Source organism: Melospiza georgiana, chromosome 14, assembly GCF_028018845.1.
Source record: "Melospiza georgiana isolate bMelGeo1 chromosome 14, bMelGeo1.pri, whole genome shotgun sequence".
Taxonomy (NCBI): Eukaryota; Metazoa; Chordata; class Aves; order Passeriformes; family Passerellidae; genus Melospiza; species Melospiza georgiana.
This window is the reverse complement of record NC_080443.1, coordinates 20,496,092-20,512,556: the sequence shown is the minus strand read 5'-3', so window position 1 is coordinate 20,512,556 and position 16,465 is coordinate 20,496,092. Positions and strand designations below refer to the sequence as shown.

The window sequence follows — 16,465 nt, the reverse complement described above, 5'->3', positions numbered from 1 at the left end:
TGGCCGTCCCCGTGCTCCCGCTGCCCCGGCCCGGGGCTGTGGCCGTGACCCCTCTTTCCGCCCATCCCACCCTGCGGAAATAAATATTTATTGTTGTTCCCTGCGAGGCAACGATTCCCATGGGAGCGGGGCGGGAAGCGCTGCTGTTATCAGGAACAGCTGCCGTTATCAGGAGCACATCGGGGTGGGGACGCATCCCCGGGGCCCTCATTAACGGGCGGGGGCAATGACCGGGGGGGCAGCACGGCCCGGGCGGGGTCACAGCGTGGGGACAGGGCCTGCCAGCACAGCTCGCGGCACGGGGCTGGCTCCTTCAGCAGCACCCAGGGCCCCCCTCCAGTGCCCCCCGCCCCGTTACCCCGGCTGGGCGCTCTCCCTGCCCATCTCCCTGCTGGGCTGTTGGCACCGAGGGGCTCATTCCACCCCCAGCACCCTGGGGTGTCCCGGGCAGGAGCAGCCCGAGCCCCCGGCCCCTCTCCTGCCAAGGAATCGCCCCGTGGAGCCCCCGGGCAGCAGAGGCTCAGTCAGTGATTAACTGGCTTCCTCAGGGTGAGCAGGGTGGGGGCTCGGCCCTGGCACCACCAGGAGCCCTGGCTAGGCCTGGCTGACAGGGGGGAGCTGGTGAGACCCTCCTCGGGCTCTGTGGGACAGTGGCACCCGTGTCCTGCCACTCCTGCCCCCTGTGCCAGCCTTGCCAACCCTGCCCCTTGTGCCAGCCTTGCCAACCCTGCCCCCTGTGCCAGCCCCTCCTGCCGGCACGGACAGCCCAGCGAGGTGTCCCTGGACACTGCCAGCCCCGAGGGTCCCTCTGCAGCCACCCTCCGTCCCCATGGGCAGGGGTGCCAGGGCAGCTCCTGCCCGCCCAGGAGCGGCCCCATGGGCACGGGTGCCAGGGCAGCTCCTGCCCGCCCAGGAGCGGCCCCATGGGCACGGGTGCCAGGGCAGCTCCTGCCCGCCCAGGAGCGGCCCCATGGGCACGGGTGCCAGGGCAGCTCCTGCCCGCCCAGGACCGGCCCCGCTGCCTCCTCCCGGCGGCAGGTTTGGGTTTCCTCGGCAACAGCCGGGATCCCGGCCCGAAGGGATGAATCACAGCTATAAATAGGGGCTGATGGGGGGGCAGGGACCGCGCCCCTGCCCCTGCCGTGTGCTGCCAGCTGTGCCCGAGGGCCGGCAGAGCTGCCCCGGACAGTGACACCCACCCGGGCCAGCCTGGCACCTGCGCCCAGGGACGTGGCAGCACCCGGAGCCCAACTCGGTGGCACCTCAGGTGGCCCCTACCCCGTGAGGCTGTGCCAGGCCCCAGTTTCGGTCCCTGTGGTGGCCTTGGGCACACCCTGCCCCTGAGGATGTCACCGTGCCAGGAGCATCTGCTGGCACCATGCTGGCAGCCTCAGCACACAGCACATGGCAGGAGTGTGGCACAGTGCCCAGCACGTGGCACAGCATGAAGCATGGCACATGGCACAGGGAACATGGCACACAGCACGTGGCACAGGGCACACAGAACATGGCACATGGAACATGCTACCTGGCACAAGGAACATGATACAAGGAACATGGCACACAGCACGTGGCACAGGGCACACAGAACATGGCACAAAGAGCATGGCACCTGGCACAGGGCACACAGAACACATCGCATGACAAATGGCACAGAGCACATGACAAATAACACATAGCACAGGGAACATGACAAGGCACACAGCATGTGGCACAGGACAATGCACGTGTCACATGGAACAGATACATGGAGTATGCCACACTGCATGCCACATGGCAGAGCACGTAGCACACAGCATGTGGCACAAGGAACACACACGTGGGACACAGCACACAGTGTGGCACATGGGACATGACACAGTCATGTTACAGGTGACCGTGGTGCATGGCCCATGGACGTGGCACAGGTTACACACACAGAGCACATACATGGCACAGGGAACACAGCTGGGGACACACGGGGTGTGCTACAGGGCACACAGCACATGGCATGTGGCACATGGCGCAGGGCACATGGCACACAGCGCATGGCATGTGGCACATGGCACAGGGCATACAGCACATGGTACAGGGCACACAGCACATGGCATGTGGCACAGGTCATACAGCACATGGCATGTGGCACAGGGAACACAGTGCATGGCACATGGCATAGAGCACATGCTACAGGGCACACAGCACATGGCATGTGGCACATGGCACAGGGCATCCAGCACATGGTACAGGGCACACAGCACATGGCATGTGGCACAGAGCACACAGCACAGGGCACACAGCCCATGGCCATGTGCCGGGCAGCAGGGCCGGCTCCGTGGCCGCATCTCCCCACTCCGTGCCCTGGATTCGGGGCCGTGGCACAGCAGGGTGAGCTCCGGCCCTGGCACATCAAAGCCGCGGCTGCCCCGGCGCTCCCGGCTCTCTCCCGGCCACGGACACCGGAACGGGGGCGCTGCCCTCGGCTCTGGTCACCGCCAGGGCACCGGTGTCACCGCGAGGGGACACGGCAGCGGCCAGAGCTGCCAGCCTGCCCACCCACCCCAGTGACACCCCGAGGGTGGGATCAGCACCCAGAGAGCAGGAGGGTGGGCACAGGGTGGTGCTTTATTGGGGGATCATGCAGCCTCCAAAGGTCACAGTGACAGAGAAGCGGGGACCGAGGGGACCGAGGGGACAGCGGGGCTGGACGGGCAGTGCTGGGGGTGTCCTGCACTGGGGGGCCGGGACCTTCCCCGTGTCCCAGGCGGGGGTTGGTGGCAGGGCAGGGCCTGGCGGGGACCCCGTGTGTCCCCAGGGCACACCAGGACAGGGGGGTCTCACTGGGGCACATTAGACTGGGGCTGGGGTCCTTCACTGGGGCAGGCAAAGCTGGGGGGCACTGGGGGCGTCTCACAGGGGAAACTGAGGCTGGAGTTGGGCTGGGGGTCCCTCACTGGGGAAAAGCGGGGTCGGGGGTCCCTCACTGGGGAAAAGCGGGGTCGGGGGTCCCTCACTGCGGGGAGCCGAGGTTGGGCTCGGGGGTGGGGGGCCGGGGGCAGCGCGGGGGAAAGGCCTTGTAGCTGTAGTACTCCACCACCTGCTTGGGCACCTCCGCCAGCACGCACTTGGCCAGGGCTGTGGGCGACGCCTGCGGGACACCGGGACACCGGGCTGAGCACCGGGACACCGGGACACCGGGACACCGGGCTGAGCCGCGGGACACCGGGTCCTTGCGCCACCAGGGGCAGAGGGGAGCGGGGGGACAGAGCGGGACGAGAAGGGAAGGGATGGATGGGAGGGGGAAAGAGGGGACGGGAGGGGATGGAAAGGGGCGGGAGGGGACGGGAGAGGTCGGGAGGGGATAGGAAAGGTCGGGAGGGGAGGGAAGAGCCAGGAGGGGCGGGCAGGGGCTGTCGCTGCCCACTCACGTTCTTGAACTCGCGGAAGGGCACGAACTGGACGATGTCGCGCAGCACGGGCTCGCCCTTGGGGGAGCGCAGCACGCCGTCGTCCCCGTCCAGGATCTGCATGTCGGTGAAGTCGGCGTTGCCCACGCCGACGATGATGATGGACATGGGCAGGTAGGAGGCGCGCACGATGGCCTCCCGCGTGTCCGCCATGTCCGTGACCACGCCGTCGGTGAGGATGAGCAGGATGAAGTATTGCTGGGGGGACAGGGATGCTCGGGGGCTGCCCGACCCCCGTGTGCGGGGGCTGAGCCGGCCCCGGCGGGGCACGGGGACCCACCGAGGCCTCCTTGGTCTGCTCCTCGTCAGCTGCCACCCGAGCCACCTTGGAGATGATGGGAGCCACGTTGGTGGGGCCGTAGAGCTGGATTTTGGGCAGGCAGCTCTGGTAGGACTCCACGACACCCTGGATGCCTGTGGGGTGTGCCAGGGGTGAGGGCTGTGCCAGCCATGGGCCCGGCCCCTCTGGAGCTGCACTCACCCTCACACTCATCGTTGTCGGGGTTGAAGTTGATGGCGAAGTCGTGGGAGACCTGGAGGGAGGGAGGAAGAGGAGGGGGCAGCTGGTGCACCCCCTACACGGCCCCCAGTGTGTGCCAAGCCCAGCTGTGCCACAGCCGAGGGCGCCCAGAGGGACCAGCACAGCCCTGGGTCCCGCAGAGCCCTCACCTCGTACTTGGGGGGGATCCTGGCACCAAAGCCCAGAGCTGAGAATTTCTTATCGCTGCAAGGGAAGGGTGTGAGGAGCTCTGGTGCCAGCGCTGAGTGCCTGCCACCAGCAGATCTCACCCTGGGTGGGTGTCACCGGTGTGTGTGGCCCCACCAGGGCCACCAACCTGTCATAGTCCTGGCAGATCTCCCCCACAGCCACCAGAGCCTTGAGGTACTCGTTGGGCTGGTAGGGGTTGATGTAGTGCAGGGAGCAGCTGTTGCGGGGGTCCCCGTTGGAGGCCGTGAAGTCGATGGCCACCTGGAGGGGACAGCGGGGTCACCAGGGTGAGCAGGGCCGCGGGCTGTCCCTGCTGGCCGGGGAGGGGACGCTGCTCACCGTGAAATGGATCTGGCAGCCGCCCATGATGTAATCCAGGAAGGAGTAAACCCTGTGGATCTTCCAGAGGGACCCGCGTCAGGCGGCTGTGCCCCACGGAGCCCGGCATGGCCTGGCACAGCCTGGCATGGCCTGGCACAGCTCCCAGGCGCTCACCTTCAGGTCCAGCAGCACCACGACCCCCGAATTCTTGTAGTTGCGCTTCTTGATCTTGTACTTGGGGTTCATGCAGTCCCACTGCACCTGTGGCACCGGCACCCGCGCTGCCTGCGGCCCCCCCGGGCACGGCCCAGCCTGGGCACCCCCACCCCGGTGCCACTGTGCCCCGTGGGGACCCCCAGAACACTGCAGCCCAATAGCCCTGCACCCCCAGAGCCCCAGGGTGCAGCTGCCTTCCCCTCCTCCCAGCCACCCAAACCCAGCATCCCTTCCCCAAACAGGAGGGCAGAGAGAAGAAAATGACGCCGAACCCAGAGGAGGAGCTGGAAGGCGGCTGCTAGGACAGGCTCTGCTGGCAGCACACAGGGTGACCCCAGGCCATCCCCGTGTCCCCATGTCCCACCTTGTTCTCCCCCATGGCCTTCTGCATCTCCTCGAAGGTGGTGAAGAACTCCCCGATGAAGTCGTGCTTGCCCCGCGAGTCGTAGTCCCACACCACACACTGAGATGGGCACGGCTCAGGGGGGCACCGGGCGGCTCAGCCCCCTCCCCAGCACTGAGGGGTGCCCAGCACACCTCCAGGGAAGCTGGGCTTCAGATGCCCCCAGGGCAGGAATAGAGGTCCCCATCATTCTTCCTCACCCTCAGCTTCCTCTTCTCCTCACAGCTGCAGAGCGAGTTGAGGGAGACTTTGAAGGGCTCCCAGATGGGGCTGAGGTTGTTCTTCACCACCTGCAGGACGGGGTGGGGGCTCAGCGGGGCCGGGGAGCCCCCGGGGTGGCCGTGGGGGCCCGGTGCCACCGCAGCCCCACCTCGGTGCGGTACACCAGCTGCTCGCTGTGGTCGTCGTCGATGCGGTAAATCTCCAGGAAGGGATCTGACTTGCTGAACAGGTCCTGGGGGAGGAGGAGGATGAGAGAGCAGTGCCCACCCTGCCCTGTTCACCGCCAGCACCCAGCTCACCTTGTCATCCAGTTTCTTGGCACGGAAGGCGAGCTCCACGTAGCCGTTGTTCCCCGAGATCTCCTCCGAGATGATCTGAGAGGCAGCCGTGGGTGCTCAGAGCCTGGCACAGCTTTGCCCCCTGCCCACCACCTCCCTGTGCTGCCCTGGGAGGGGACAGGGCCCCACGTGCCTCCCTGGCACGGCAGGGACCCTCAGGATGGGCAGCAGATGCCATCGGGGACCCTGAGCCCTCCTCAACCCCAAGAGTCTGTGCCACCCTACTGATCCAGTCCAGTGCCACCCAGGAGTCCCGGTACCCCAGTCCTGTGCCATCCCAGGACTCCATTCCGGTGCCACCCTCTGTTCAGTGCCACCCCAGGGCCCCTGCTCAGTGCCACCCCCATCCCGGGCCTGGTGCTCACCGTGATCGTGGACTTGCCCGCGAACTTCCCGTACTTGAGGAACAGCGGCTTCGTCACCCGTTTCTGCGCCACGATCTGCGGGAGCCCAGCGTTGGGCAGGGGGCACGGCCGGGGGGTCCCCAGTGGGTGTCCCCAGGCTCACCTGGCCCACGGTGCACTCCATGCCCCCCAGGAAGTCGTCGTCGTGCGTGCCCACGCCGGCCTGGCCGTGGCTGTCGTAGACCTCGAAGCGCAGCTTCTGCACCTCCTCGAAGTAGTAATCGACCGTGAAGATCTTGGCGAACACGGGGTTCAGGTTGCTCTTGATCACCTCGCTGCGATCCACCTGCGGGGGGGTGCCACGGAGCCTTGGGGTGCCAGGGCTCACACGGGGGCTGTTGGGAGGGGAGGTGAAGGGATGGCACATGCCAGGCTGAGGGGTACGGGGAGGAGGGATGGGGCAGTGAGGGATGAAGGCATAGGGGTGCAGAACAGGGGATGCAGGGAAGTACCAGCTGTGCCCGAGTGAGTGGCATTTGGAGGAGCCCCTTGTGCCCCCCACAGCCTCCAGCCCTGGGTGTGGGACGCTGCTCCCTGTGGTCATCCAAGGGGATACTCTGCCTCTGGCTGTGCTTTGCCACAGCTCTGCTGGAGCAGGAGCAAGGGGCTGGTGCCAGGACAAGCCTCTGTGCCCATCCTGGTGACCCCAGTAGGCAGTGGGTGCCCAGCAGCTCCTGGCCGTGCTGGCAGCGGGTGCTGAGCAGTTCCGGAGCCTCCCCCGCACTCATCCCTGCCAGGGGTGACTCAAGGGGACACATCCTGGCCAGGGCACCCTGCCAGCCCCTGCCCATCACTGCCTGCTCAGTCCAGCATCATCTGTCGAGCCCACACTGCTGCCACCCTGCCACGGCCACCTGTGCCCCTCCTGTGTGGGCACTGCCAGCCCCCCATTCTGGGCATGTGGCTGTGGGGTCCTCAGACCCTCTGGACCCAGCAGCAGAGCCAGGTTCAGGCACCTGGTCTGGGGGACACAGGCTGGCTGGGACAGCAGTCACTCCAAAAGGTGGCTCAGGAGAGACCCTCCTGCCTCTTGGAGCTGGCTGGTGTCTGGCACAGCACAGCCTGGAGTGTGGCACGGCACAGCACACAGAGCATGGCACAGAGTGCTGTGGCACCGCCGGGTACAAGTGTTTGGCATGGCACAGCACACAGAGCGTGGCACAGAGCGCTGTGGCACCGCCGGGTACAAGTGTTTGGCATGGCACAGCACACAGAGCGTGGCACAAGGCACTGTGGCACAGCCGGTACCAGTGTCTGGCGTGGCACAGCACACCGCAGCTGGCACGGTGCCCCTGTCCCCCCCTCCCTCCCCGGTCGGCGCTGGCTGGAGCAGAGTCGATGACACACCGAGGGATTTAGCGCTAAATCCACCGGCTGAGCGGCCGCGATTAGAGCGGGGCTGTGGTGCCAGCCAGGAGCTCAGCACGGGGAGGGATGGAAGGAGCTGTGCCAGCCCCCGTGCCAGCATCAGCCCCAGTGCCAGTGTCAGCGCCAGCCCTCCAGCCCTGAGCCACCCCAGGGCAGCTGAGGTGTCCCTTGTCCCTGTCCCGGGGCACTGGAGCCACTCGCGAGCAGTGGGCACCATGCCCGCCCCACTCCCCGGCCCCACTGCAGCCCCATCCATCCCCACAGGCTGCCGGGTGCCCCACAGTGCCCTGCCCACCCTGCCTCACCCCCTGGACCCCGTTCTGCACCATCTCCTGCACCCCATCCTGCACCCCTGCTCTGCACCCTCTACCCCGGTCTGAACCCTGCACCCTGTTCTGCACCTTGCACCCCATTCTGAGCCCTGTACCCGCTTCTGAACCTGCTCTACACCCAGCAGCCCATCCTTCATTGTCTCCTGCACCCTGGTCTGAACCCTGCACCCTACTCTGCACCATCTCCTGCACCCCTGCTCTGCACCCTGTACCCTGCTCTGCACCCTGCACCTGGAATCCCTTTCTGCACCCTGTACCCCTTTCTCTCCCTTATCTCCTGTACCCTGCTCTGAACCCTGCACCCCTTTCTGCACCCTGTACCCCTTTCTCTCCCTTATCTCCTGTACCCTGCTCTGAACCCTGCACCCCTTTCTGCACCCTGTACCCCTTTCTCTCCTGTACCCTGCTCTGTACCTTGTACCCTGCTCCCCACCAACTCCTGCGCCCTGACCCCCGTTCTGCACCCTGCACGTAGCCCCCCACCATCCCCTGCAGCCCCCTACATGCCCCACCCTGTGCCCGGGTCCCACCCTGCCCTGCCCTGCCCGGCTCGGTGGGTGCCAGCGGTGCCCCCCTCTCTCTCCTACCTCCATCCACTGGCCCTGGGACTGCATCAGCAGCAGGACACAGGGGTCCGACTTGTTGAGGGTGTCTCGGTCCAGGAGGTGTTTGCAGCTGACCCGCAGCTCCACCTTGGACAGCACGGCCAGCGGGGCCTGCGGGCACGGCTCGGGCACGCCGCCCATGCCAGCCGGGCGCGGCGGGGCACAGGCGGCCCCGTGGGCGAAGGGCATGGCGGGCGGGCTGTCAGCGAGCCGGGCAGGTGCCCGTCATGCCCGGGGCACGGGGCCCGCGCTGCCGGGCACGGCCCCGGTGCCAGGCCAGGGGTCCCGGGACACCTCCGAGCCGGGGGCCCGCTCCAGCGCCGGTGGCTCCGCGGGGCTCTGCAAGGCACCAAAGCGCGGCGGGGTGAGCGGGAGCTGGCACGGCCCGGGTACCCCAGATCCCAGCCAGCACCGTGGGCACAGCCGTGGGGCTCACGCTGTCCTGCAGGGCCGTGCCCAGCAGTGCCCCAGCCCCACCCCAGCGGCAGGATGAGTCCCGAGGGGAGGGGGGCCCTAAGCGGGGTGGGGTGCCCACCCTGGAGTGCCCCGTGTGGGGCTGTGGAGCAGAAACCCCCCCAATCTCTGTGGGCAGCACCCCCAGGCCGGGCAGGGCTCTCCGGAGGGGAGCGGGGACACCAACTCCGTGTGTGTGGCACCGGGTGACAATTCCCCCGTGCTGGGGCCAGCGTCCATCCTGCCCCCGAGGCTGGCAGCACCCAGCCAGGTGACGGTGCCTGACGGGCAGCGAGGGGCTGTGCCGGTTCCGGCCCCGGTCCGGGGTTGTGCCCCCACCTGCAGGTGCCGGGGGCTCCAGGCTGGGGCAGGGGCAGAGCAGCCCTTGCCCAGCTGTGCCCTCCCGTGCCCAGCCCGGCCGAAGTTTCCTGGGGAAGTCATGCAGTGCCCAGGCCCTCCCCTCACATGGCTCCAGTGCCCCGGCTCCGGTGGGCACCGTCCCCCTCCCCGGGATCGCGGGCACCCCTTGGCATCACCCGCCGCTCAGTGGAGGGGACAGCGGGTCCCACCCTGCCCGTCGCCCCCTCACCTGGGTGCTGATGTCCCGGGCTGGGCACGGCAGGGGCTGGCTCGGGGCGTGCCCGCCGTGCCGGTGTGCCCGGTGTGCCCGCCGGAGCTGCTGCCGCTGCCACCTCCACACAACTGACTCAAGCTGCAGCTCGGGAGCGGAGCCCTAAGAGGGAGATGGATGACAAGCTCCGTTAACTGCCTCGCTGCCGGCTCCGGAGCGGAGCCCACCCCGCCGCGGGGCTGAGCGGGGTCCGCAGGGTGCCCGGCACCGCTGGCTGTGCCAGGGCAGGAGCTCCTGCTCCCAGTGAGACCCCCATGGCACAGCCACCGCCCCCCACCCGCCCCAGTGCCCCCCACGGGGTACCCAGGGCCACCTTGGTCCTGTCCCCCACACTCTGAGCCAACAGCCCAACCCCATGGTGGGGTTCCCCCAAACGCAGGGGGTGCCCTCTGCACATGCTGGAGCAGCCAGACCCACATTCCATGCACATGGAGCCCCATGGGCTGAGTCCCCAGCCCGGGACCCCCCACCCACCCCTGTCCCCCAGCACTGCAGCACTGTCACCCAGCTTTATGGGTATGAGATGATGTAATTAGCTCAAATTTGGAGGGATTAAAATGCAGATAGGGCTAACAAGCACGAGGGCACCCCAGGGCCCGGGCTTCGGGAGCTAATCCCCAGCCTGCCTGGCAGAAATAGGCCACCCTCCTTCCCACTCCCCCCACAGCCCCTGCACGGCTCGGTAGGGCAGGAGGCACCAACCCACAGCAGGGCATGGGCCGGGCAGAGGGGCTGGAGGGACACCGTGGTGATGGGACACAGGCAGCACCTCACCAGGCACATCTCACCTCTTTGAACTGCCCAGGAACCTCGCAGCTGTGCCAGGACTGCAGCACTGAGTACCTCATCCCATCCCATCCCAAAAATGGGCTGGGTGGGTGCTCCTGGAGCAGCTCTGATCCCACAGACCCATCCCAGTGACCCATCAGCCTCTGCCCAGAGCCTGGGATCCCCCCAACAGCCACGAGGATCAGCCAGAACCCCCCAGTTTCTCCTGAGCTCCTGTGGTGCCATTTAAAGTATCACAGAACCATTTGGGGTGGAAAGACTCCCAGATCAGTTCACCCTCTCCCCAGCAGTGCCAAGGCCACCGCAATGTCCCCAAATGCCACATCTACCATGGGATGGCCTTTAATCCATGAAGAAATGGCTAAAAGCAGCCTAGAACTGGAGCAGGGGGTGAGCCAAGGGCCAGGGCATGCAAGATGGCACAGCAGCAGTCCAGCCCTGGGACTTGGCTCCATCCAAGCCCAGCTGAGGGGCTGGGCCACACCTTGCTCCCCCTGTACCCCCCCAAAAGTGAGGAAAGCTCCCCATATGGACAGCACCTGAGTGTCCCCCACCACAACACCCAACTTGTACAGGCTTTGCCTCACACCGAGGTGTGGGAATCATCAAACCAGGAATAGGCATGGAAGGCAAGAAGGGGCAGCAGACAAAGCCTGGCACTGAGAGGGAACCCCAAAGCCCCTCAGAATCAGAGCAGAAGGCAGCCCAGGCTGCAGCCCTGACAAGGCAGAGGAGTGGGCACAAGACAGGTGTTTAACTCGAGTTGGGGAATGTGGAGCCTCCAATCACAGCGAACGAGGCTTCCCACGCTGGAACACATCCCTGCACCGCCACAGGCACACGGGGCGGCTCCGCTTGCTCCATGTGCCCCAAAACCACAGCACACCGGGCTCTCTACGGCTCTTTATTGACAGTTCTGGGGAGAACAGTTCATTTCTTCTTCTCCACGTCCTGCTCCGCCGCTTCCTTGGCGCGCTTGGCGCGGATGCCGAAGAGGCGGGCGTTGGCCCGGGCCATGCGAAGGCTGGCAAAGGCCTTGAAGTTCTTCTCGTCCTCAGAGATGACACGCGCCTTCTCCCGCTTGAAAACCTGCAGGGAGAGTGCCAGACAGTCAGGCTGCCCCTCGGGGCTGAGAGCCTCAGGAGCTGCCCCTCAGGAGTCAGTTAAGCTGCCCCTCGGAGGCCAGGCTTCCCACCATGGTGTCAGTGAGAGCAGGGGGAACAGAGCACTCGTGCCATCTACAGGCCCTGCCCTCTGCCGGGATCTGCCTTCCCGCGGGCTCCTCACCGGAGCAGGAATGAAAACAAGCACCACGGGAAACCTGAGTCAGCTTTCACAGAATCACAGCATTGTTAAGGCTGGTAAAGACCTTTAACAGTGAGCTGTTAGCCCAGCACCACCATGGTTACCACCAACCTTGTTCTCAAGTGCCACATCCATGTGTTTTTTGAGCACTCCCAAGGATGGGGCCTCTACCAACTGCCCTGGGCAGCTGTGCCAGGGATGGACAGCCTGGCCAGTGAAGCAATTTTCCTAATATCCAACCTAAACCTCCCCTGGCACAGCATGAGGCTGTTTCTTCTAGTCCTGTCACTTGTTGTCTGGGAGGAGAGCCTAACACCCCCGTGACACCCCTCCCAGCTCCACCCTCCTGTCAGGGAGTTGTAGGGAATGACAAAGAGGTTTGTGACACTACTGACAGCAGCTCTGGGAAGCAGAGAGGATTTAGGGACAAATGGTGACCACAGAACCTGCCTGAGCAGTCCCACCCCAGCTGAACCCAAAGCGCCCACAATTTCACAGTTCTCTCAAAGACTTATTCCTGGTTTTCTCTTGATCCAGGATGGGCAATGCCTGGACACAGCCACCCTCAGCTGTGAGGCAGAAAGGACAGAACCATCTCTCTCTCCACAAGTCCAACCTCAATCACATCACACCCAGAACATGATTAAAGGACACTTACATTCTTGATGGGCATGACAGGTCCTGTGAGCTGCGTGGCCATCTTGAGTTCCTCTGGCTGCACAACAGAAGATGGGAATTTAGAAGAACAGAATTTAAACTTCTCTGGCTAAAACCTCAGCTAAAGCACAGCAGGTACCCAGCTTAAACATGGTGCTAATGATCCTGCCAGGAGCTGTAACACTGAATGGGAACAAAGCCAGCTTGGCACTGCTGAGCTGCACCAGCGACCCACGCTGTGCCCGGATCCGGCCAGAGCAGCAGCGGCCACAGCTCTGCCAGCTGGGACAGCTCTGACACCAACTGTGCTGCTCTCAACTTACACAGGATCATCCAGGTTGGAAAATACCTCCAGGATCATCCAGTCCAAGCTGTGCCTGATCCCCACACTGTCACCAGCCCACAGTACTGAGTGCTACATCTGTTCCTTCCTTGGACAGCTCCAGGGAAGGGGATTCCAAACCTCCCTGGGCAGCCCCTGCCAATGCCTAAACACCCCTTCCAGGGAGAAATTCCTGATGTCCAACCTGAACCACCTTCCCTGGCACAAACTGAGGCTGTTCCCTGAGCCTGCTTTTCTCCAGGCTGAGCCCACACAGCTCATGCACACCAAACACGTTCCTCAGCAACTCCTTCTCAAGTTGATTCCAGCTTCTTGTAAGAGCATGTCATCAGACAAAAATGACTGAACGTTTACTGAATACAGCTGACTTCCAGCAAACACATCTGAATCAGAGTTTCAGCTCCAGGCTCTCTCTCCCTGCTCTGAAGATGGAGTTAAGCAGCCTGGAGCTGCCAGATTCTCCACAAGATGGAAGGACAGTCTGAACTCGCCCTTGTGTTCCCTGGATCTACTGGCAGCAGAGCCAGGGAACACAGCTCGGCTCTGATCCTGGAGAGGTTTTAATGAAAACCATTTTTGAATGTCAATAACAATTGCCTTCTGGAGCCTGCCTGGCACAGAGCTCTGGAGCCACTCACAGCCTGTCCCTCAGCCTTCCACTGCAGGACTGACTCCAAGGGGAATTTTCAGCCACTGTGACAATTTAGCTCTCTAAACTAAAACTCAATTGGCTGAGCAAGGAGCAAAGCTCCAGGAATCAGCACCTAAACAAGCCAGCAGCTGCTCAGCCAAATGCCTGGCTGAAGTGTCACTGCAGCCCAGAGTGCCCTGTTAGACTCAGCCCTGCCAGGCCTGGGCTGGGCTCAGAACCATGGGGTTCACACAATGGAGAAGGCTGAGGAGCTCTGCCTGACTCCAAAGCTCCTAGAACAGGACACACTTCCAGCAGTGAGGTACTCACAGAGCTGTCTCCCTTCTTGGGCATGGCTGGCTTCCTGGGGAAGAGGATGAGCTTGGAGTGGTACTCCTTCAGCCTCTGCACGTTGGCCTGCAGGGACTCTGTGGACTTGTTCCGCCTCCGGGGATCCACGGAGATGCCGATAGTCCGGGCAAACTTCTTGTTGATGCCAGCGAGCTGCGAGAGAGGAGAGAGCAGTGTCAGCGTCCCACAGCTGCCACCAGCCAGGCAGGGACCCCAGCACGGGGTGTAGGCTCTGGAGCAAGGCTGGGCATCAGCTCAGGGACCAACAAAGGGTGTCCTGCTGTATCTTTGTGCTTAAAATGTTGCTCGGGCTGATTTCTGCAGGTGGATTTCCCTAGAGGAGCAAAGTGCAACCCCTGCAGGACACATTTAAACTTGGATTCACACAGATGTTTATGACTCAGCTCGTGGACAACTGTTTCACTGAATACTGGGAGCTCCATTAAATCAGGATTTTTTTCCTAGCCATCTGAAACAACCATTAAATAATGTCTATTTTTTTAGATTATCTTAAACAAAAAACTAATTTTCTGTTTGAAGACAAACAGCTGCATCCTGCTTTGTGTTCCACCATTACCCAAAAATTAAAAAAAAAAAAAGCAATGAAGTATTTGGCAACCAGAAGAACAATTTCCCTGCCTCAGTGCACCAATTGCAGTTATAAATGCTTTAATTAAGACACTGAGGCAGGCGCAGAGGCAGCTGGTGCTGCCAGTGAGCCCTGATGTGGAATCTGATCAGAGACACAGTGGGTGGCTTTCAAGACCACCTTTAGCTGCTCAGCACAGCTGGGCAGGTCACAGCGACAGGGAACACTTCCCATTTTAATCCAACCATCTGGGCTTTAATCCAACTTTTATTACTCCAGCCACTCCAAGATGCTGTGCTGAATGGTTCTTCCTCCTGGTACAACATCCTCTGCTAATCTTAGAACTAAAATGAGCTGACTTTACTTGGTCCTTAACTGGAAACATTGGCTAAAATATTTAGAATTAGCAGAACAATGTTTCATGAAGAAACAAGTTAATGAAGATGATCTTAATCTTCTCCCTCTCCCAAAAAAGTGTAGGAGACTCAGGGCTCCTTCAGAATTCAGATTTCATAGAATCTCTGAATAGCCTGAGTTGGAAAGGACCATAAAGATCTTTAAGTTCCATCCCTTGCCGTGAGCAGGAACACCTTCCCCTATCCCAAGCCTTGTCCAGCCTGGCCTTGGACACTTCCAGGGATGAGGCAGTCACAGCTTTCCTGGGCACCGTGTGCCAGGGCCTCCCCACCCTCACAGGGAACAATTTCTTTCATATACCTAAACTAAATTTCCACTATTTAAGCTTTATTTTCACAGCATTTTAAATTACATTCTCACCAGATAAACATTTACCTTTCAAAGCACTTTTCACAGCCCCACTCCACCATCACAGGTAAGACCATTTTTCCTTGCTCCCAGAGCCAGGCAATGCACAGCCCTCCCTGGCAGGTACCAACACCTGAGAAAGTCACCTTGTGCAAGACAGGAGAATAGCTCAGCTCAGACTTTATTTGCCTTTCTGAATGGATGCTCTGTGCTTACCTTAAGCTCCTCCAGGCTGAAGCCTCTGCCAGCGCGGACCTTTTTGTGGTATCTGATGGTGGGGCACCTGACGATGGGCCGGATGGGCCCGGCCACGGGCCGGGGGGCGATGCGGCGAGCCTTGGCCTGGCGAGCCTTCCTCCTGGAAGGGCAGGGTCACAGCATCCTTCAGCTCGGGAACATGGAGCCCAACCTGTGCCCGACCCCCAGCACCTCACCAACCCAGCCCGGAGCACTGAGGGCTGCATCCAGCCCCTTCCTGGGCAGCCCCTGCCAAGGCCTGACCGCCCTTTCCAGGAAGAAATTCCTTGTAATGCCCAACCCGAGCCACCCCTGCACAAACCCAGGCTGTTCCCTCTCCTCCTGTCCCTGTTCTCTGGGACCAGAGCCTGATCCCTCCTGTTAGGCAGTTGTGCAGACCCAGAAGGTTCCTCCTGAGTTCCTTTTCTCCAGGCTGAGACCCCCCAGCTGCTCCTGGTGATCCAGACCCTTCCCAGATCCATCCCGTTCTCTGGACATGCTCCTCAATGTCTGTCGTGCAGTGGGGGGCCAAATATAACACTGGAGTCCCAGGTGTGACATCAATACCAGTACAGGGGACAGGCCCTGCCCTGGTCCTGCTGGTCACAAAGCAGGTGTCACCAGCCTCCTGCCCACCTGTGACAGCCACGGGCTACACGGCATTTCTGCGACATGTGCCACTCCCGCCTCGCAGGGGGGCACCTCCTGCCCTGCGATGGCTCCCGAAGGAACAGCCGGGCCGGGCCGGCTGCTGCTGCCCTGGGGCCGCCGCTGCCATCAGAGACCCAGGGAAGAGCGTTCATCACAGCGGATGCAGCGATTCCGGAGATGTCTCATCACTTGGCTGCGGCTGGCAGCGGCTCGCCCCAAGCAGAGCGGGGGATGGCGGAACAGATCCCCGGACTCCCGGCCCCGCCGAAGCCGGGCCAGCCCCTCCCGCGGCCCGCGGAGCTCCGGGACTCACCTGCGGAGCTTGCGGGCGGGCTGGTTGAACCAGGTGGCGACTCGGCGCTGCCAGTCCTTGTGGAAGTGGGGCTTCAGGATCATCCCATTGCGGCTGGGCGCCATGGCTGCGGCCTGCGGACACCGGCACAGTTAACGCGGGGACAAGCCGGGCGCCCCCAAGCCCCCGGTCCCCGGCCCGGCGCGGCCCCATCGGCACCCCCGGGGCTTCCCCCACGGCCCCGCGCGGGGCTGTGGCGGCGGCGGGCGCGGCCCCGGCGGGCGGATGGCGGCGGATGGAGCCCCCGGCCCTCACTCACCTCCCGCCACGACAATGGCGACCGGAAAGGAAGCGCTGGCGCGGCGGCGCCGGAAGTGCCGCGGCGAAGCCCAATGGGGAGCGCGGGAGCG

At 63.1% G+C, this 16,465-nt stretch overlaps 3 protein-coding genes across 3 annotated transcripts in view; 1 reads left to right on the top strand and 2 right to left on the bottom strand.

Annotated features, from left to right (window-relative positions):
• FANCA (FA complementation group A) overlaps positions 1-16,465 on the top strand; it is a 319,775-nt gene that overhangs the window by 68,836 nt on the left and 234,474 nt on the right. The window lies entirely within an intron of this gene.
• On the bottom strand, positions 2,591-8,565 carry CPNE7 (copine 7). The gene is made up of 15 exons (XM_058034421.1): positions 8,344-8,565; positions 6,160-6,342; positions 6,018-6,092; positions 5,614-5,688; positions 5,463-5,546; positions 5,293-5,382; positions 5,054-5,152; positions 4,648-4,734; positions 4,492-4,551; positions 4,280-4,413; positions 4,113-4,167; positions 3,925-3,976; positions 3,724-3,857; positions 3,405-3,641; positions 2,591-3,124 (listed from the first exon to the last, which is right to left on the bottom strand). Exons 1-15 carry the CDS (start codon positions 8,548-8,550, stop codon positions 2,987-2,989), a joined length of 1,710 nt encoding a protein of 569 aa, XP_057890404.1. The 5' UTR covers positions 8,551-8,565; the 3' UTR covers positions 2,591-2,986.
• Positions 11,126-16,411, bottom strand: RPL13 (ribosomal protein L13). The gene is made up of 6 exons (XM_058034424.1): positions 16,375-16,411; positions 16,077-16,189; positions 15,092-15,233; positions 13,501-13,674; positions 12,198-12,254; positions 11,126-11,323 (listed from the first exon to the last, which is right to left on the bottom strand). The coding sequence occupies exons 2-6, from the start codon at positions 16,178-16,180 to the stop codon at positions 11,165-11,167; spliced, it is 636 nt and encodes a 211-aa protein (XP_057890407.1). The 5' UTR covers positions 16,181-16,189; positions 16,375-16,411; the 3' UTR covers positions 11,126-11,164.

Coding starts and splice junctions, on each gene's coding strand:
- RPL13 (XM_058034424.1), bottom strand. CDS start 16,180: ATGGCGCCCAGCCGCAATGGGATGATCCTGAAGCCCCACTTCCACAAG. Junction 15,234..16,076: donor CCCGCCCGCAAGCTCCGCAG/GTGAGTCCCGGA, acceptor CTGCCCTTCCAG/GAGGAAGGCTCGCCAGGCCA. Junction 12,255..13,500: donor CCAAGAAGGGAGACAGCTCT/GTGAGTACCTCA, acceptor TCTGTTGTGCAG/CCAGAGGAACTCAAGATGGC.
- CPNE7 (XM_058034421.1), bottom strand. CDS start 8,550: ATGCCCTTCGCCCACGGGGCCGCCTGTGCCCCGCCGCGCCCGGCTGGC. Junction 6,093..6,159: donor TGGAGTGCACCGTGGGCCAG/GTGAGCCTGGGG, acceptor GGGCTCCCGCAG/ATCGTGGCGCAGAAACGGGT. Junction 5,383..5,462: donor AGCTGGTGTACCGCACCGAG/GTGGGGCTGCGG, acceptor CCCGTCCTGCAG/GTGGTGAAGAACAACCTCAG.